The sequence below is a fragment of the Tympanuchus pallidicinctus genome, unplaced genomic scaffold (assembly GCF_026119805.1).
Source record: "Tympanuchus pallidicinctus isolate F22 unplaced genomic scaffold, pur_lepc_1.0 scaffold8, whole genome shotgun sequence".
Lineage (NCBI taxonomy): Eukaryota > Metazoa > Chordata > Aves > Galliformes > Phasianidae > Tympanuchus > Tympanuchus pallidicinctus.
In genome coordinates, this window is record NW_026294802.1 from 28,565,139 (window position 1) to 28,586,856 (window position 21,718).

Here is a 21,718-nt window from a genome sequence, read left to right on the forward strand (position 1 = left end):
ACACACCAGAAAAACAAATAGTGATTCTGCCACTGACTAAGATGCGGAAGAATGGCAGACAATTCCCAAGAGAAGTTGCACATACGTCTCTAGCAGAGCCACTTCCCCTTAAAAGCACTGCAAACACATCTCATCCTTGTGTAGTCTCATGTCCCTGTAGCACAGGAACAGGAGCATTACTTACATTTCTTAAGGTGGGAAATGCATCCACCACCCAGCGTTAGTGCCACACAGCAATGCTGCCAGCTGAGTACAAATACTTTGGATGGGCATACTTCATACATTTGTAAGGCTGCCAAATTTCTCCCTTTGTGAAAGAATACCAGGTATATATCTGCAATTCTATCTGCTCACCCAGAACGAAACCGAATGAAGACAAGAAGACTGGCTTAGTTACTGTGAGTTTCCAAGAAAGAAGTGTGTCAAATTGAAATAAAATTGAATAAATTTCTCAAAATTCTTACCTAACAGGATAGAAAGTTTTTTTACTTCGATCTGACTGAGACTGCTCAATAGCAATTGTTTGATTTGGAGCTTCCATCTACAAAAAAATAATGACAATAATATTAAATTTGGAAGCACACGAACTTTGCAATATTAATCAGCAGGCAAACTGTGCCTAAAACAGTGCAGTTTCTCTCGTTTCACATGGAACAGCTGAGAAAGTAACAGGGAATTGACACCTGTTCAGCTGACAGCTAATCAGTGCTCTGTTCCATGTAGTCTATATGGCATAACTTGAAAGAAAAGAAAAGAAAATAGGAAAAAACATGTAATAATTTGCAAAAGAAAGATTGATTTCTGAATTTTGCTTGCTTCTATCCTAAATCGTAGATGTAAATATTTAACAAGGACTGAGCTATGTATGGCAGTTCACTAAATTACTTTAATGTAAATGTCTGAGCCTTTCTTGGATGTTACCACTCAGCGCTTTGCTTCAGATGGAAACACACAATATTAATGCTCAGTAATTTCTACTACATTAATGCTTTAGAACATATGAATCAAAACAGGCACAGGAATTTTTTTTTAATCACTAAATTTTGAAAGGAAGTGAAAAATTGGTAAAATCTGTCAGGAAGAAGAAAATTTAATATTAATTCTCTATATGTAAGACTGTGAACCCATACTGGCTGGGAAGAATTTGGTTCTTAGAATGAAAACCTGGCAAGAATAAACATGGGTATTGCACTGGTTTTCTACATGTGAATTGTTCAGGGGAAAAAAAAAAAAAAAAGAAAAAAGATTTGATTCATCTTCTTTGATTTTTGAGCTTTTCTTTTAACACTGCTATTCGGCCAGTGGATAAACTGGCCACCTACACACCAACTGGCATCACTACACCACCCACAGAGGGAAGAAAATTCCAGACAGTGAGAGGGACGTGACTGAAAGGTGAGTAAGACAAACGTTGTATCTTTCACCATGTATCAAGCACGAGCATCCACAAACCATCACTCCCGTAACGTTCCACACAGAAGTCATTAGTAAATTGATGAGTTGTCTTTTATCAGTTCTTGGTCAAACATCATTACAAAAAGGATTCATTTATTGATCTTATTCTATGGATAATCGTGTATTAACATTAAAAGCAACGCACACAAAGAGGATAAATACTTGCCCTTATTCCAAAAGCTTTCAAGTAAAACTTCTCTATTGGTTTCACCCCCAGCTGAGTTTTGACATATTTTGGATGACCAGTGATTCTAATATGGACTGTGATTTGGAAATGATTCTTCTTCTGGCACACAAAGGCATCATCTGTTGCTGAAAAATTAAATCCTTTGTCTGTGACAATGTGATATCCTACAGCAGGTCTGTGAAAACAAGAAAGGATAGCAATTTTAAATACAGGCATATTTGTATCTTTAATTCCCACTTTTGCATGGATTAAAAATTCATCTGTTTTTACAGACAAACGGGAGTGGAAATACATCATTCAATCACCAGTTCTACAGTTATATTCTTCTTAGCTTCTTCAAGGTGTAAGAATGAAAATGCATGTAAAATGTACTGTAATTCTCATCGGACACATTAAATGCTTGAAAAACAGACATGGGGAGCTTACATAATCCTCACTTATAACTCTGAAGATGATATGAAGGAACTCTGTGCACCTACAAGTACAACAAAACATTTTAGTATATTCAAGTATTCATTACAACATTGCTATTAACCACAGAGTTGAACTACTAATGCAGACAACAATGCACTAATGAGAGAGAATATTCCCTACTCTGTTCCTCAGTTCCCACATGAAGTTCCTCTGCAGCCTTTGCTCAAATTAACAGGAAAGTTATAAACTGACCCTCTGGACAGACCACTATAAAACTATAAAAAGTTGGATAATTACTACCTCTTGTCTGATGCTACTGTGAAACTCTCATTACATTAGGCTGGACATGAGGAAGTATTACTTTTCAGAAAGGGTGGTCAGGCACTGGAATGGACTGCCCAGGGAGGTGGTGGACTCACCAACCTCGGGGGTGTTAAAGGAAAGACTGGATATTGTGTTGAGGGACATGGTTTAGTGGGAGCTGTTGGGAATAGGTGAACGGTTGGACTGGGTGATCTTTTAGGTCATTTCCAACCTTGGTGATTCTATGATTCTATGATTCTGTGATTACTACAACTATTGAAGATGGCTTTTCAGAACTCATCCATTTATTTGCATGTTACTGGTTGGAAGAGTCAAAATGTACAGACTTCCCAGGCAATGTACAAACTTTGTTATCTTTTTATAACTGATGAATCAGTCCCTTCCAAACATCACAGACCATCTGACACAAGAAATGAAAAGTTCTTTAAAACTACTTCAAAACAACACAGTCAGATTGTTGATAATTTGTGTTCTTATTCGGAAGCAAAAACTGTGTGCTGTGCTATAAATTACAGCGCATCTTGGAACAACAGCTCTGCCGCTGACCTCACTAAAGCGAAATACTGATTTCTTCTGCTAATAGTATCTTAATCGCCCTTTATCGTAATCACACATGGTTTTGGATTTTTTAAAGATAAGCATCACATTGTCTTATCTCTGTTGATACAAGCTACCAAGAAAGGTGAATCTGGAATTTCAGTTTTAAGACTGCGGGAATTAAAATGTAACTGGGCAGGCAGCAGGTGAGAAGTCTCCCACCACCATCTCCAAGATCTACTGTAGCCACGAGCTGAAAGTATAGCAATAATCCAGATGGACACTTCATATCCCAAACACATCTGAAGCACTGGGAGGTTTCTTACAGCTCTCCTTTATACAGGAATATTCTTAATTCTTGACTGAACATTTTACATACATGTCTGTAGCTAGAAGACTTCAGTTACGTGAGCCCAGAAGTAAAACAGATATCTTCTATTTCCATTTCTTTTATGCTCAGTAAGTATATTCACTAATATGCTTAAAAAAATAAATAAAAACTAGCAGGTACTCGGGTTAAATTCTTTTTTTTTTTTTTTTTTTTTTTCTCTGAAATCTCTGAAGGGAAATTAGAAAACCTAGCATGAATTTCAAGCAGTGTTTGAAGTTGAGCTTATCTGATACATCCGAAAATTCATATCCTACCACTGCTACACCTCCTTCTCCAGTTTTATATTCAGGAAGAGCAAGGGATGACAAATGTAGCATTTATTCCTACACAGTGCCAGAAAAAAAAATAAAGAAAAAACTTTTTTTTCCAAGTGCAATCTTCAGTGCTTACAGTTTTTCATAATTAGAGTTCACTAAGCTGTTCCACTGAGAAGTTTGATATGGTTGCCATGTTAGAGCTTGGCAGCATTTTTCCAAAGCTGCATTCTGTCCATCACTGTCATATTCTTGCACTTCAGCAGCACAGTCCTTGAGAACTGCTGTAGAGAGATAGAAATCCCGCATTAACATCTTTATATAATTGCATACATAAAGCACAAATTATTCCAAATATATTTAAATCTTAACTTTCCTTCCAACTATTCCAAAAGACCTTGTCCTAGAAAATAAAATTTTCCGCTTGCCTGATTTGCAAAATATTACACAAGTAGCATTTCCTATTTTTATTACCTCCCAAAGGAAGTGTAGTTCCTTTGGAACTGGGGGAGGGGAGGAACCAGCCCCAAATGGAGAGCTAAATAAGTAGCTCTGTAAGAAACTGCATGAAGCAAGTGGGATAAAGAAGTGCAGTGCAAGTACAAGAAGCAAAAGAAATACAGACAAGTCCCATTCTTTCCAGTGGAAGTTTGAACTGAATGTACTCACTGCAATAGGTTCTTAGTTCCAGAGATAGAGACACAGTTTCCATTCTGGTTACCTGGTTAATGCTTTTTGCATATATATGACAGCATTATGAGACAGTGTAAACTGTAATTCTTAGAGATGTTTTACATTTCATGATGACAGAGGAAAATGCAGTAAGGGAGACAGATAAATGGGGTGCAGTAAGGATGGGAGAGAATATGTTAGGGTTGTTAAGCACTGGAATAGGCTCCCCAGGGAGGTGGCTGAGTCACCATCCCTGAATGTGTTCAAAAACCGTTTGGATGTGGTGCTCAGGGACAAGATTTAACAGGGGACTGTTAGTTTGGGTAGTATGGTTGGGTTGTGGTTGGATTCAATGATCTTTAAGGTCTTTTCCAACCTGAGTGATTCTACGATTCTATGATTGCATATAAGCAAAGATATTCCTGTGGCAGCACAGTGAGATAGAGCTCATCTTGAGCAGAACAATTTCAGAACCTAAGCATCATTTGTGAATCCCCATGTCTGACACACAAAAGGGAGTGAATATACTAAAAAATAAAAAAAATAATTAAAAAAAGACATTCACACTTCATTTCTAGAAGATTCCCATGCCTTTTCTTTTCAATGGTTGTGTTCTTCTTCCTGCTAGGTGTAGATTTGTGTGACACAGACTCCTAAAGATAGCATATTTAAAATCATGTCTTTGAAGTATTAAAACCAGCAACAACAACTTCAGAGACAGAGGCTCTGGAACTGCCTCTTTTCTTCTTCCAGCAGTGGCAGACTTAGAGAGCCAGTCACGAGCAAGTGACACTGACCAAACAAAAGGAGGCACCGATGGCAAACTACCATAGTGGGTTTCCACCTGCTACTCATAAATAAAAAATCTAAAAGACTTAAACTTAGAAATAACTAACTCTAAGGAAATAACATGCAACTCTCACATTTTCCACGAGGCTAAAAGTTCCTCAGGCAAACTGTAGAAAATGTATGGAGCTGATAAATTAGATCAAAAAGAGAAACTGTGATCCGTTTTGCTCACACACCAGATTAATTCCCTATTGAACTGACCCACGTTTCTTTGCCCATTCTATTTAGCACCAAGCATGTCAGCAGAGCGTGGTGTCATCCTCAGGCTCACACGTGGAGAAAGGCACAACGTTTGGAGGGCAGGCAGTCAGGGAGAATAGATGTAATATTTCAAATCCCTTTGCAAAATATAAATAGGTCTTTATTTTCAAAAAAACTGAAAAGATGAACTGCTCCAAAGCTGGTAGTGGCAAATGGGTTGTCAATACCTCTACCATTTCAGAGCCAGTAGGACATATGCTCTTTGAATGCCTACTTGCCTGCGGTATGAAATATCAAATTCTGTTTGCATGGAGCTGCTTACCTTGACTGGAGTTGTTGCACCAGACTTGAGGATCGGTGGTATCTCCAAGCACCTGTGAGAGCTTCCTTTTTATGCCTGATGGTGTGGGAGTGCTTTTAAAAAAACACACTGAATTACTCATTTCAGTCTAAACACAGTTATTAGAGTCATAAGAGAACACTCGGCTATCACAATCTAATTGTACTGTCACCCAGATCTTAATTTGCTGGGACGAGGAGATTGTTTATGGCTTTTAAAAACTGAATTATGCATTTTTCTTTCTAAAACATAAATTAATATATTTTTCTGTATCATATTAATGGAGAACTTAATCTCTTACAAAGGTTTACAGAGTGCAATCAGCAAAATCACAATATCCTAATTAATAACATAGCATTTTCTTGACTGATTTTACTCTACTGAGTGTGGATTCATTTTCTTATACAGAAAACAAAATACCATCAACTGTTATTAAACTAATCTCTTAATAAAGACACCTCAAGGAAAAACTGGTTAGACGCAATTTCTCAGAAAGTGAGATTTCAATATTTTCCCTTTCTGCAAAGGAGAAACCCTATTCCAAAATTTTGATATTATAAGATGGAACTTGGAATATCCTGATGGATGGGTCACTCCTTCTGGAAAAAAGCCAACCCAATCTCCAAGTCACAGGCAGTCCTAATAGGCTCGGATGTTTAGCTTTCTCCACAAGTAGAAGAAAAGTTTTTTCTGGATTTGTTCAGAAAATCTACACTAGGTTGAGAAGTATTTTGCACCTTAAATTCCAATAATGAAAACTTTTTCTCAAAAAACGATTATGACCAACTGGAACCTTCTACAGCAAAGGAAACAATTCATATATAACCAGTTTCACCAAGGAACCAAGGTCCAGCTTCCTTTACTCGCATCACCAAGATAAGATGCAACTGACTTTCACACAGAGGATCTACAACCCCAAGACTCATGCTGATGAATTCATACGATCTCCCAGCAACTGCGCAGATCCCATTCCAGCACACATTGGTCAATCCATTCTTATTTAGTAGGTACCATGGTGGGATGTCTGCACTACCCAGTGAATTTTAAACAACCAAGCATCCAGAACACACTAGTAGATAAATACGGCAGATGGTATACGAATACCATTTCATTTGCTTACATGGATGTGACAATTCTTTTCCTCTCATGCCATGTGTCAGAATACTTCCAAGACCCTTATGGACAAGTCCCTACAATAAGTATTGCAAAACCCCTAACTGTTTTTATAATCCAGTTATCAGCTACCTGCGGATTCCTCCTTAGCCCTGTATATTTCTTCAAACTGAAATGCATTCCTCGGCATTTTAATCCTAATTTTAATCAAGATGTTTAAAGAGCCCTCAACCTTAAGTTTCTCAAACGCGTCTAAACACTGCCATCCTGTGGAAGATTCTGTACCCACAGGGATTTTACACTAGTCCGTCACCACATCACATACCAGCTCTATTTATTATTATTTTTTTTACTGTATCTGCCTCATTTCCTGTATAAAGGCTTTACCTATAAATCTGAGATACATTTGGCTGAAAGTATGAATAATTAAAACCCAAAGAGTTGGAGGACGTAGAGTCATTCCATGGAGTCACAGCATTATCTCTCTTCATACTGCAAGGAATGCTGCAAGGATGTCCACTGCTACTGGGGTCAGAAGAAGTCTCCAGGAATCTGTAGGGAAGCTTGCTGGGTGCCACAGCCGATGGACATGGGAATGGAGACTGCTGCCCACTTGGCAACGTAGCATCACCCCACGGGGCTACAAGCAAATAGACAAGAAAGCAAATAGTAAAAAAAAGAGCTGGAGACCTTCCTACCAGTTTGGGGGGAGCCAGAACTCACGTCACCTACTCTTGAGCTGTGGTGGAGAAAATGCTTCTGACCCAGAGTCTGGTGGAGAGTCTGGCAACTGTCTTTGCCTAGGAACAAAAAACAGATTTAACTTTTTACTGAGAGAAGATCTGGAGAACAGACCTCTCTTTCTCATGGAAGTAAGGCAAAACTAAAAGCAGCTGGAGAGGGACCACAAGGCTACATGGAATGGCTTTCAGGATATATTGCTTACCAAGGTTGCAGCCCCTTCTCACAGATCAATGACAACCTCCTTATCTTGCAGAGAGCTCCCATCGCCACCAATTCTTGACCAAACATCCCTCCAAGGCGGGGGACTCAAACCCCTCTTCTTTCCCATGAGCTGGTCTTCAGTAACTTCCTGGCACAGCAGAGCACACGGGCTCACAACAGCTCCATTCTCTCTAGGCTACATTTTAAAGATCTTTAACACCTTTGTCAGCAAACAATAAATAATTTCTTGAGATTAGTTTGGGCACAGCACCCTCAGTCACCATCAAGGAGTCAGCAGGTCACACTGCAGCACCAGGAGGCAGCCCAAGGGAGGAAGGAAACGGTGAGAAGCACTTTGGTCCTATTTAAAGCAAGAACTCCTTATGAAATCACCGGAAGTGTCCAGAAGCTTAAAGTTGCAAGCTACTTTCCCTCTTCATAACCCTACATAAATTTCCTAGTTCCATTTGGAAAACATTGAGGGGGGACCAACACCTTCTATATCTAGATGATGAAAGAATTAAAAATAAAGACAACTAAGAGGTCAGCCCCAGGAGCTTCTCAAAGCAAAGATTAATTTGAAAAAGGCACAAGAACCCCTGACTACCATTGCTGACTTGTTGCATATAATACAAGGGTTTAGCAGCTGGCAGAATCTTGACATGTACACTCGAAGGAAGAACAAATTTTAAGGTGTACTGGAAAGGATTTAAGAGTTTGCACAGCAGGAGCTGCAGGCTGCATGAAGGGAGGCAGCCATGAGCCCAGTGCCTATCCCAGCTGACTGCAGCCAGACATGAGTGGTTCCAGATAGTCCCAGCGCTCACAAAGTGCAGCAGACCATGCGACACCACACACAGCACCGCCGCTCAGCAGCTCCTGTGTCACACCTGCAGGACAGCACTGTGTAATGCCACATCCAGGCAGAGCTGGGCTGCCCTCTGTGTACGGTGACACGAGCAGAGGCTCCTTTCCCACTTCGTGTTACATGAATAGGGAATTAGGAGCACAGGAGGAATCCTCACACCCCTCTGTGAGGGAAGGTCTCAGCTCCTTCAGCCACCGGTGGCCGGCAGCAGGTGTGAAGGCACAGGGGCTAAGAGGCAGGAAGGCAGCTGTCCTCTGACCAGAGCCAAGCGGTGGCAGCCTGACAGAGGAATCCTGGCTGGGGACTCAGATATTCCACATGATCCACAGCAGCCTCTGTGCCAAAACCCATAGACAAGCAGGAGAGGTTTCTGTTTTAGCAGCCTTGCTGGGAGAGGTCACTGAGCAAGCAAAGCAGTTTACAGTGTGTTATTGCCTAGACTGATTTTTAAAATGCTTGCTGGTTTGTTTGGGTTTTTTTTTGTTATTCAGACAGATGCATCTAAGAGAAAAAGAACTGGTTCCTTTTAAAGAACTTCAGGAATGCTGCTCTGTACAAGAACAAGCTTGCCTGTGGTATTTTACTGTTGCTGCTTCCTTCTGATTTACAGGTGAAAAAACCAAACACTTCCTTGTCTACAGCTGACATGAGGAGCATTGCTCTGTTTATGGCTCAACAGATAACCAAGAGCTCAGCCTCACTCTCATGGCTGAGGTTTGAAAGATGTTTCTTGATTATTTATTCTTTGGCACATTTACTTGATTATACTGTAGCACACCCCATAGAAGTTACTGTAGTTTATAGTCTGTTTTACTTTTGTGCTTCTGGAGTTTCTCCTTTCAGAGACTGTAAAGGATTACTCCCTTACAGAGAGGTGTGGAACCAGACCATGATTTAAGCTAGGGCAAATCCCTCCTGAGTAGCTCACAGCACAGCAGCAAGGTGTTCCCACACGACATAGCAAAACCATTTCTTCTGTGCTGGAAGTGGGAGCAGCTTAAGTCACCAGCAGACTGTTACAGAGGCTGTGCTGCTGGCTTCAGTCAGATGAGGGCATAGGTCTGTCACATCTCATAATTCTTTTAAGTTTTTCAGCTCTTCACAATCATGTTTTAAAGCAGTTTGAGCGAGAGAAAATCCCATGCCATCTTGCTGCTGTTCAAACACAAGGAAGAACTCCTTTACAGTAAGGATGACAGAGCACTGGAACAGGCTGCCTAGATTGGCTATGGAGTCTCCTCCTCTGGATATTCTCAAGATCTGGCTGGATACTTTCCTGTGCGACGTGCTATGGGGAGCCTGCTTTAGTAGGAAATTGGACTGGATGACCTCCAGAAGTCCCTTCCAAACTCTGCAATTCTGTGATTCAGTGAAGGGACATAATAAAGCGATCCTCAATTGCATTAGAAATGATGGAGGTTCAGAAATTGGCTTTTAACCCTTCCAGGCATACTTACCAACTGTAGGTTCAAACACTGCCTTGGAGCAGATTATTTTCTTGCATATGCACATAGAGAGTTGTAGCACTGCAACCGTAATATCTATGTAGCATACCTAAGCTGCATGGCAGCAGATACGTACATCTGTGCAACTGCTACATGCTTTTGCGTATGAAAGCAACAGAATACATTTGAAAGTTATGATCAAGGAGTTTGATAATCTGTTTAATCTGATACATATTTAGACATTTGAAAATCAAATGCTATGAAGATCTATAAACAGCATTCATTGCTATTTCATGACTGTGGCCAGAGAAATAATCAAGTCATTATTCGTTATTTAGAGTAGAGAGAAGCCTACTTAAGCTACTGTGAATAAATATGTGCAATGGCAAGTGAGTCCACAGTGAGAAATCCTGCAGGCTGTTACCCTATAAAAAACATCTACTATAGCTTTGCTCTTGGCAAACGTCGGCACATTTGTAGCATTTTGAATCTAACCACAATCATGTGACAGTTGTCTAGATGAACAGTTTGGGTCTGAAGTCTTTGATAGATGTGTTGCATAACCTTTCTCCCTTAACCATGACCCCTTGTATTACGCAGCCTTTGCAACTCTAAGAACAAGTCTCAGAAAAGATTAATGGTGAACTCCTCTGCTCTGAAGGGAGCATTAGAATAAAAGCAGTAGCCCTGTTTTTCCCTTAGACTGGAAGGTTTACATTAGTCTCTCAATTTATTATACAGTTAATCTCATTTACATCATTTACTCTGCACATAAACACTAAACTAGCACTTAGTTACATTAAAAAATAACAGCTTTGCATTTAATGCCATAATTAGCATAACAGTTGTGAATTGTTCCAGACTTCATTACCATCCATTCTGTGGAACTCCAAAATAACATATTTCCCTTACTATCTGCAGTTTATATTTCCAGCTTTCACGCAGTTTCAAGTATGGAAATAAGCACCCTACAATCCTATTGAACCTAAGAGATTTCAGGTCTAACTGCTGCTTTCAGACTTTAACCAGTGCACCACTGAAAACAATTTAATTTGCTGCTATAGTACTTACAAGGTTCCAAACTCTAAGTCACTGCTGAGGAATTCTTCCAACATACTGGTATCCACCATGGGGTTCTCCAAGGCTCTATGAACATCTTGCTCTGCAATCAAAGAGGTCACTCTTGGAATTTGTCTTTCTGACATTTGTACACAGTCATCAGCACTTCAGACTAAGGAACATTGCCCACTATCTCACTCAAAGGAAAATAAGATCAGTCCTGTCCTACCACAGGTGAGCATCTCGTGTGTTACAGACAAGTCACACTTCTATTTGGAAGTATGGGCATATTCACTGAGGGAGAAAGAATGACAGGAAATGCAGAGTAAAAGAGAGAAGGTGAAGATGACAGAACCAGAAAAGCATCAGTTTGTGCCTGTCACGAAGGCCTCACGGCATTGCCACAGCAAGAGGGGCTCCTTGTTTGCAACTACAAAAATAAGGTTCTGAAGATGTTACACTCCTTTATGTTGGGATCAAAACAGGTGAGCAAAGCAAAGCTCTGATGTCTCACAGAGATCCACTCCCTGCATTAGTACTACTAGTGAGTTTCTGAAACTGTTTTAAAACCCACTATCCTAAGCTTTGATTAAGGAAGCATAAATAAAGCTTTAGAAACACTGAAGGAATTTGAGGCTTCTGATTATTTTCCTAGAGGGAAAAAAATCCCAACAAAACAGTCCAATAATATGCTAGATGTATTACTGAGCAGAAAGGTTCAGTACTTTGTCCTTTGCTGCTTGGTTACGGAAGGCTATAAACAGACTTGATGACTGTGAAGTCTTTGAAATTCTTGAGTTCTTTTGTAGAAAGTCAATCAAGTCAGCCGGAACTCTCCTACAGAAAAAGAACCAAAAGCAAACAAAACTGTGTGGACTCACCACCTTTCCAGCAAGCCTTCTATAAATAAAGGAGTGGCCAGTCAGAAAGAGAGCAAGATAAGGAAGTTTAAGTTACTGCTCTCTACAGTCATCTACTGGAGCTAGCCAACTCTGTCCCACTGCTGTACAGGACAGAGTGGAGTAGCTTGAGAGCTGCAGGGCTCAGCCCTGAGCAGCTGACACCAGCTATTTTCCCTTCACTCTGCCACTGCCTGGGACACAACGTGCATAGCAGAAGTCATACAATTTCTTCTGTTTTCTGCTCTTGTTCCCTGTGCAGTCTTGAAATGGTGGTGAACTTCTCTGTCTGCAAAAATGTCTTGAAAATACACAAGGGGCTGGCTTTCTTCACCTATCTTCCTCAAACTTGAACACCTGCTCAAGTCACCCGGCCCTCATGCATAGTTAAAAAAAATTTTGCTATTGATGTGTTTTTTCCTGCACCACAAAACCAGGAATTGCTTATTTTGACCAAGGTCAGAAACAAGCTTTTCTGAATTGTGGCCATAAAAGGACAGGGCCTTCAATATGGGCATCCCACAGTCCAGAGAGTAGGTCTCTTGCAATGCAGAAGCAACAACAGCAATACGCCTCATTCTCTCTTAATCTCTCTGCTTTGCATAGCTAAATGGGCAGGAAGAAAAAAGCAAATCTATGCTGGGAGAGGAAGGAAGCACACCAGCAAGAAGACATCTGCCACTAATGAAAGTTTCATAGTACCAATGCACAGAATAAACAAACTACAGCTGGCTGCGCTGTAGAGCCTAACTCTAATATTTTTTTTATTTCTAAGTGTACTTCCTTTCCTGTGCTTGCTTTGGCATCTGTTTCAGCAGAGGAGGAGCTGTTGGATCATATGCAAACTTATTTAAAACACTGGCATCCATTTCCCAGACCTTGATCACAGTAAGTGGTTAAAAGTTACAGGCTTTGGGTAAAATACACTGATATTTTGACTGAGAATTTGGTTACTGTTCTTGTTGCTCCCTGGTAGCACCCAAGCCAGCTATCCAAAGTCACTATGAGGGCAGAGAACAATGTGTATGTACATGGAAAAGGGGACCCGCAGAGTCAGCAGCCTTTATCAGCATGCTTGGGGATCTCTGCTCTCAGTCCACACTCCAGTCTACAACATGCCCTGGTTGAGCGGTGTCACTGCAGAGGATTGGTGTCACTGCAGAGGATTGCCAGAAACCCAGGAAATAAACAGTTGTCATCTGTGAGGAGCAAGGGAAGATGAAGGTACAAGGCTGTGTTGTGACATGGCTTTTATACACAGCTGCATGCAGAACAGCCTGCAGTCATAGGCAACATAGGATCATATTTTGCCCATTTCTCCATCAAACCAGTATTCTGTTGCTCTGTTCCCTTTGATCTGAAGTCCAAAGCCTCTCTTCTACACTGGCTTCTATTTCCCTGTCCATTCTCCCCTAGCCTTTCCCTGTTTCCAGACACAGGCACCACGGTATGCTGATCACTGGCCTTCTACTTTATCTCTCTTTTTGGCAACCTCCTGCCACCAAGCTCCAGTAACCTGGCTCCTGAGCTCCATCTATGCTCCTGAAGACAGCAGCCCCAGACTCAATCCCTGAATCACCTGCCTCATTAATTCTCCCAGCACTTCGCTGTAGAAGCCTTACACACAACTGCATTGAAACCAGTTGCCTTCTTTCCAGCAACATCTAATGCAAAGTGAAGGATGAGGGGGATGGTACTTTTGATGCCTTCCTCAGAGTAGTTATCTCAGAGAAGTCAAACACACGTCTGAATGTGGCTTAAACCACAGCCACCACTTTCCAAAGGAGCCAGCAAATAACCAAGCTATTTGTGCTGTTTGTGTGAACAAATTCAGTCCACAACCAATAAAATATCCTTTCAAACATTTAGCATTGACTAAAACAGTACTAAATTGATCATTATGTATCATTAAAAGAGCTATGCCAGGAAGTTCCTAGTCAAGTCCAGCTATTTGTAGTAAGATTTGTGTTAAAATATCAGCTATTCTATACAGGAAACAATCCTTTCATAAAGCTGGAGATATAAAAATAACACACATTCAATAATAATTAGTACCTGTTTCATGGAGGACAAAATCATGAGGTTTGCTACAAACTCTTGCAACTTGAAGGAAAGGTTTTCTTGAGAATTAATAACTAATCTTCATCTGAAGATACTTTACCCCTAAAATACTTTGAGTCACTGTACGAGTTCAGTGGGAAGTCCAGCAGAACTTCATCAACTTATACTGACTGAGTTACTCTTACACAGGGGGCTAATTAATAATTCCTTAATTTCTTTCACACTAAAGGACTTCAGGTATTGCTCACTATTTAAGTTGTGCAAGATAGTCCTGGTCATTTTGACTAAAACAGACTACAGCCATTGATAGAAGCTGCTCATCCATCAGAGCCAAGGACATGGAGCTCAGGCACATGGCAGCAATAAGCAGGAGAGGATTTAGGTCAAAAAAGCTTTACCTGGCAGAACTACAACCTGTGGGGATATACCACAGACCACAGGTATTCAGTGGTGGTAGAAACTATAGCACTCCAAAAGGCAAGGAGTAAGCTTGTGTCAAGAAAGACAGCTTTCCCCCAAAATATCAGCGTTTTCCAGAGAAACAGAAATCTCACAGCGAGTGCTCAATTCCTCTTTAAATCCTGTTTTTAATCTCTCATCCTTAAAATAGTAGAAGAGGCCTTTGGTTTTTTCATGTTTAAAGCCGTGTTTATTCTGTGGCTTCATTCATTTGCCAAGAGCACCAAACTATACTCAGTGTTATCCATGCAGGACAAGGACTACAAAGAGAGGGGGTGATTCCACAACCAAGAAACATCTTGGTATCAAAGGGCACTGAGGCCAAACACACGCATCTCAGACACGAAAATACCTTCCAGCAATTAAAAAAAAAAACAAATAATAGCGTAATTAGTTTGGCCTTCATTGAGTGTCTCAGCCTACTGATAACATTAGCAATAAGAGATTGCTCTGCTATGCAGGGGCAGGCCCTATCCTTGGCAAATAGGAAGTTACAGAGTCAAAAATCTAAACGTTTTAATAAGTATTAATTTTAACAGAAACAATAGAAAAGTTTTAGGTCAAAATTGGAGTATCTAGTGTGAGAGGAATGAAATGAGGCAGAAGACAACAGGCACAACAGAAAAGCCATTTACTTCAATAAGAAAAAGCCAGGGTCAAATCCCAGTGAGTGTCGTATCTAGTCTGTCTACTGAATATTGAAAGTAGGTATTGATAGGAAAACAAATATTATGTCCTTTTTCTCGAGAACTCCAGACTGCCCTCTCTCAATAACATAAATGCAAGTTGATCATACCAATGACTGTCAAAACAAACACACAAGCCAAACCACCAGCTGTAGCGCTAAGCAGGTTCAGCGGAGCTAAGCCCTGCTTCAAAACAATGCAAACCATGCTTCAAATCAGACCTTTCCCATGTACTAGTGCTGCACAGCAGAACTGCATTTTTCTGAAGGATGTCAACTTTCCAAGATGTTTCACCCTTCCTTTTACTTGACGGAATTGACAGAGCTTCTCCTTCTCTCCTTTCCCTATACAGATGTTCTACCAAACATCATTTAAATCAGTCATTCTAGAATTAAAGTTATTAATTACCGTTAAACAGCTAAAACCCCTGACACACCTTCTACCAAAGTATCAATGTCCCAAAAGTCAATATGACACAGTCCACACTCCCTAGAAAACCCTGCTTCCCAAGTCAGGTTTTCAGACATTTTAGGTAATTCATGTCCAATGCTATTTAGAGAATTTAACAGCTGTGCAACACAGTACTTGAACAGTAGCTTGATAAAAACAAACGCCTTGCTAAAAGCAAAGCCAGGAAAGTCTACTAACATGTGACCTTTGTGACTTAAAGTAAATTTAAGAAACATGAATTTTGTAATATCTAGAAAAAGACACATTCGTCTGCTAGCAGCCAGAAGCTGTGAGTCACTGATTTCTATTTCTTGCCTTAAAAACAATTCCCTGAGGACTGCAAGCAAAACTTTAATTTCCACATCTGAAATTCAAGGTCAAAAGTTAGAGCTGCTGCCACCTTTCAGTTAGACCACAAATGCCAGCCAAAATAATAGTAGTAATAATAATTCACCTGTTTAGCATAATGGAAAATTAAATGCAGGTGAAGAAAAAATGCCCGCTTTGGCCAAGCCAGAAAAGTAGCCTTTCTAGATAAGACCAGTATCACATGAAGAATGCCTGGACACTGAATGAAAAATAGAATACACAGAATGAAAAAGAATACAGAAACTTGGAATTGCAAGGTTAACATGGAAAAAAAATGCAAGGAGAACACTACACGAGGAAAGAAAGATTTAGAAAGTAAAAGAATACATAACCTTTTAACAGTCATTTTTAATTACATTATGGCAGGGTCTGAGCAATGCAGTTTGATCAAGGAGTCTAGTACAAATTCTCTGTGGTAAGAGAAAGACAAGAGACCTGCCTGAGTGGGAAATGTCTTGGGAAAAAAGGCAGATCTCAGAGAAAGGCAAAAAATGGCAGTTAGACATAGGAGTGGAAAGAACAGCCATCTTTAACCCGAGCGGATGAGCTGGAACAAGGAGGGAGCTCCCTGACCTCATGAAGATCACTGGGACGTCAGAAGCAAGAAGCTGCCAGGAGCCCTCGGCCCCTTCCCCATTCTCCTCCCAGCAGTCACCAGCGCCTCCCTCCCACGGGCTCAGCCCTGGCACCTTCCTTTTGCTGCTCTCCCTGAAGGAAAAACGCACAGCAGCACATCTCTCCTGCCGGGGCTGTTTTCGTTCCAGGATCACATTACACCACTGCTTTGTGTAAATAGAGCTTTTGTTTGGGGGCTTCCTCCTTTCTTCTTCAATTCATCTCAAACAGTTGGTATACTTTTGCTGCCACAACAGATTGTTGAGACTCTTAAAACCAAGCCAAGCCCTTACCTTCAAAGAACTGCTGCAAGGCCTCATTTTCTCCCACCACATCCATGCTGAGCCACTGGAGGCCCTTTACTTTCCTGCAGTCAGAAGCGTCCTGCAGAGGAAACACGCCGTCCCCTCCCAGGCAATCAGGAATATATGAAGGAGCAAATCATGCTTCCAGCAGAGCTTTCGGCTGACTTCATCCCAGCTGCTCCTGTTCCTTCATATATCCTGTCAGGGATATACTTCAACCCTGCTACGCGTAAAGAATTTGGAACGAAGTTTGAGGCGAAATGAAGGCGATGTGCTTTCTTCAGTGCAGTGAGCTTAATGCTCGTGTCTGAGGGACCTTTGTTCCCAACACTGATCACAGTTACACATGCGCAAAAAATGCGGCAATAAAAATGACTTGTCTCTGTACTTTCACACAGGTGATACAATTACAGCTCCTGGTAAAGAGCAGCACTTCCACCAGCTGCAGCAGCTTTGCCATGCGCACTGTCCCACCAGAGCAGCTGAGCGCCACGCTACCCAATGGCTCTAAGAACTGTTTCATCTTGCAGCGCAGATTACGGAGCAGAATTACGTTGTTGTAGTGAATTTAAACTACAGACTAGTCTGTCCATCCCAGGTAAGCCTATGGGAAAGCTGAAAATTCAACTGGGGCTAACAGCAAAAACTCGTTTCACTCCATCCCAGTTGGTCTTTGCACACTCAGGTTTGGCCCTGGTCTGTCATCTATAACAAACAGGAGGCAAATACTCAGACCTTTTGAGTGGAGATCTGTAAAAGGCCTTTGGTTAAGAACAAAAGCTCCAATGGAGTCAAGAAACGTGGGAGGCAGCCATTCTCTAAAGCAGCTGAATTTACCAGACATGTAACCGCTGTGCAGTTGTTACCAGTCCCAGACACTTACAGTGTCACAGGTTTCTCATGATAGGCAGTTCGTATTAAAAAAAAATAGACAATAATTTTGGGAAAGGGACATAAAGGCAGAAGCAAGCCCAGTATTTACAAGACATCAATGTAATCAAGCCAAAGAGGCATTACCACCTGTGGTACATCTTTGTAGTTCTTCTACATGAAGACAGTCCTCGCACAATAAACTTTAGATACCTTTTGTCTAGGCACTATTATGTAGAAAAAAAAAATCTCTTTGCTTTAATGGGCAACACCTGTAAAGGATTACTAAGTCAGAATAGCAGCATCTACGGGCTATAATTTAACTACTGTTAGCTAATCCCGGAAACAGTTTGATTTCATTATGTAAACCAAAGATTAACAATCTTTTAGGAAGCATTTATAAGCCTAACGTAACAGCAATAAATAGAATTTGTTTTCTTAGACAGAGAAACTAGACTTTCTTAGCTCAACTGAAATAAGAAAAACCTTCCTTTAGAAGCTGCAGTGAGAACTGTTCCAGGTTTCTGCAGCAGAAACTCTATCTGCCACTGCTTTATGAGTACCTGTGATTGACAAATTGTTGTCATAATCAAGACTCCAGTGTTTTTCCAGAAGGTCTCTTACATGCAAATCTCCTTGTATAGGGCTCATGTGGGAAGGTTTTGGTAGCTGGGGTCTGCAGGGATGCATTCTGTGAGCAGAGCTCTGGCTGCAGCAGGGCTGTGTTGGAGCAGCCAGAGCTGCTCTGATCAGATCACAGCCCCCATTCTGCTCTCCTCAGGGAGAGGGAGAAGGCAGAAGAGGTGGATGGGAGGAAGGTGGTTTTAGTTTGCTTTTAGTTCTCTTCTATTTCAGTATGCAGAAAATCACATTTAACTCCCTTACGTTAAATCTGTTTTGCTCACTTGGGTAAGTGGTGAGCTATGCCCCTGCCCACATCTCAACTCACAAGCTTTTCTCCATCCCTTTTTCTCTCCCCACCCTTCTGAGAAAGGGGAACAACAGCAACACAGTACTGCTCAGGCAGTGTGAAACCACCACAATACCACACCTGCACAACTATGTTCCACATTTCCTAATGAATTTTCTGCTTCAGCTTACACTACACCTTGGGAAAAAGGACTAGCAAAAGTAGCAGCTGAACAAAAAATAGATCTTCCTTAAAAAAGCCATGATCCCTTTTCTGGTTGTCTTCGGAGCAAGCTGCCTGTGTGAAAAAGCCACTAACGTTACATGCAAATTACAATCAACATGTTTAAAAAAAATCATGTAATGGATATTTTGCAGATGTAAGGACAGCTGTGGGAAATGGATGTCTAAAACAATGGAAAAAAAATTGAAAAAAAAAAAAAAAGTACAAAGATTAATCTAAAGGCAATAAGGCCAAAAAGAAAAAAACCAAAAGAATAAAGTTTTTAGTAGTCACACAGATAGATTTCTAATCAAAGAAAGACCCAAAGAGTGTTCAAGGCTATCTTATGACGTCTGAAAAGCACTCCTGTTTAAGGAGAAAGCCAGATTTATTATGCTGTTGACAGCATGAATATTTGCAGTATACAGTTCTCTTATGTTACTTGGAAATGAAGAATATAGGAATGCAGCATTTAGAAGAATATCACGACCTTCTAATTGTCAACTGGATTGGCATACACACACACAAAGGATGCATACATACATCTTCACACTGCACCATGTCAGGCATTTGTTCCCTCAAAACCATCAATAACCATCTTGGTTTCAGTTTGAAACTGCTTATCTTCTCAGGCAGGTTCACGTCACACTGCTTCACAAAGAACAGACAACAGATGCTGCAGATGCTGCTTCAGACCAACGTTTATTTAATCAGAAGTCTTGTTTTTAAATGTAAATTACAATCACTAATACACCTGCAAATGCTTACCACATTTGTTCAACTAGGTATTATATGGACACATATACAGCATAGGTCAGTTTAAAACAATCACAGTACTTCTTAGTGCAATCTGCCAAAGGAGAAAGATCTTGGACCCACTTTGTGGAAATAAATATCAAGTGACAAAAAAGATTCATCAATTTTAGAGTTATGTATCTTACATGAAGTTCATGCATGCTCAAGAGTAAAAAGATTTAGAGTTCTTCCTTGTAATAGCCAAGCTTCGCTAGTGACATCTCTCTTCTCAGCTGCATAACTTCCCAGAACATCTGATCCACTGAAAAAGACAGAAATATCACTAGACGCAATGAATTAGGTTTTTATTTTAACTGAAATAGGCACTCTGCCTCCCTGTACATTAGTTTAAGGAAACTTCAGAAGCAACAAATTCCCTAGTTTGTTACTTCCCAGTGAAATCAGAATTAAGCTGTGCGAGCTCTCTGTGCTTGGTTTTGGAAAAAATAAAGAAATAAAAGTTTGAACATTCTAGGAGATAGTCATAGTAAAAGACCAAATTTTACTTTGTTTTTTAAACGTTGATGCTTTTATTTAACTTGGGAAAAGAAATGCATCAGTGCTCTTCAGCTTCAATTAATTAGTTTCTTAACTTAATTGTTCTGCTCATTGACTCATTTTCTGTATAAAAGACTGCGAAGAAGAAGTAGAATTTGTTGGATAAGTAAAAATTGAAGGCCACTTAGTTTTATCCTTTTACCTAGACAGGAAATTTTAGCTAAATTGTTTAAATACAATCATGATTTTTTTCTTTTAGAGTGATAATAGTAAATGAAGAACAACCACAACTCTTACATGCAGTCTACTTTTCAAATTCAGAGGTGCGCAGTGTTTACACAGCCATCTTTTACATAGACTTACTGAAACCAAATAGCACACACACTTAAGCACATTTCTGATTTACTGCAGAGATAACAGTTTAAATAGGCAGCTGTTGGATATATACTGCTATCCTGACAGTAAAAAAGCAACCAGGTAACTCTGGGGAGGAAAAATAGCAACAGAAGTAAAATTACCTTTCTCTTGTGCTGAGAGGGGAGGCAGAGCACAATGAAAAAACTCATGCTTCACACTAGCTAATACATTTATACAGAGAGCCCTCATCAAGAAATCTCGCGATGCCACATTTGAAGATTAATTGCTTGATTTTCAGCTGCATTCAAATAAAATTACAGTCTGGTTTAACGTTTGGGGGTTTTGTTTGTTTGTTTTAATTAATCAGTTCTCCCTGCACAACAATCTGACAAAGAAGGGTTGACTGAATTTTCAGTGCATGAAGTGAGAGAAGATGTGTCTGTGCATTAAGGGAGGGAAGAATGTACCAGGTCAAACCAACTTAAGATTCTTTGGGGTCCCTTACCAATGCAGAATTTTTCTTTTTTTAAAAATGATATTGCTGGTTATTCCATGCATTAGATTAAAAAAATAATAATAAAATAGAACTTGTTTTCAGTCTTTAACAACAAAACAATGGAAGTGGAAGGCAAAAATGATGTGGAAAGATCATAAATATTTCCATACTTTGCCAGTCTTTTTGCCAGTCTCTATTTTTTTAAATACTGTGTAGAAAATTATCATAGCTCCACTCATCGTGGAATTTCTCTTGAATTTTCATGTGAAGGTTTTTTTAAGATAGACTGAAAAGCACCATTTCTTTCTTTATTATTTTACTGAAAATTCACCAAAGTCTCACAGTCACAATGACTACCATCTGCAAGTTTCAGGCACATTCACTGTACGCATTTTTTCTTCACCTTCCCCACAAAGACAGGCTGAGGGAGCTGGCCGGGAGAAGAGAAGGCTGTGGGGGCGACCTCACTACAGCCTTCCAGTACCTAAATGGGGCCTACAAACAGGAGTGGAGTCGACTCTTTACAAGGGTAAATATTGGCAGGACAAAGGGAAATGGTTTTGAGTTGAGGGAGGGAAGATTTAGGTTGGATGTCAGGGAGAAGTTCTTTACAGAGAGAGCGGTGAGGTGCTGGCACAGGCTGCCCAGAGAGGTTGTGGATGCCCCGTCCCT

At 40.4% G+C, this 21,718-nt stretch overlaps 2 protein-coding genes across 6 annotated transcripts in view; both read right to left on the reverse strand.

The window, feature by feature from the left end:
• MYRFL (myelin regulatory factor like) overlaps window positions 1-17,216 on the reverse strand; it is a 42,655-nt gene extending 25,439 nt beyond the window's left edge. For 3 of the 4 annotated variants that reach the window (XM_052668953.1, XM_052668952.1, XM_052668954.1), the window contains exons 1-8: window positions 16,887-17,216; window positions 11,067-11,157; window positions 7,470-7,537; window positions 7,125-7,377; window positions 5,607-5,698; window positions 3,699-3,846; window positions 1,622-1,817; window positions 465-541 (exon numbers count right to left, since the gene is read on the reverse strand). In XM_052668953.1, the coding sequence (XP_052524913.1) occupies window positions 465-541; window positions 1,622-1,817; window positions 3,699-3,846; window positions 5,607-5,698; window positions 7,125-7,377; window positions 7,470-7,537; window positions 11,067-11,157; window positions 16,887-16,932 (971 nt within the window). In that variant the 5' untranslated portion in view covers window positions 16,933-17,216. Of the gene's footprint in view, window positions 1-464; window positions 542-1,621; window positions 1,818-3,698; window positions 3,847-5,606; window positions 5,699-7,124; window positions 7,378-7,460; window positions 7,538-11,066; window positions 11,158-16,886 lie in introns of those variants that run through there. The other variant, XM_052668955.1, reaches the window with a different exon arrangement.
• Window positions 17,217-19,583: 2,367 nt separating this feature from the next.
• Window positions 19,584-21,718, reverse strand: part of RAB3IP (RAB3A interacting protein) — a 29,153-nt gene continuing 27,018 nt past the window's right edge. For both annotated transcript variants that reach the window (XM_052668968.1, XM_052668967.1), the window contains one exon: window positions 19,584-19,957. In XM_052668968.1, coding sequence (XP_052524928.1) covers window positions 19,875-19,957 — 83 coding nt within the window. In that variant the 3' untranslated portion in view covers window positions 19,584-19,874. The remainder of the gene's footprint in view (window positions 19,958-21,718) is intronic.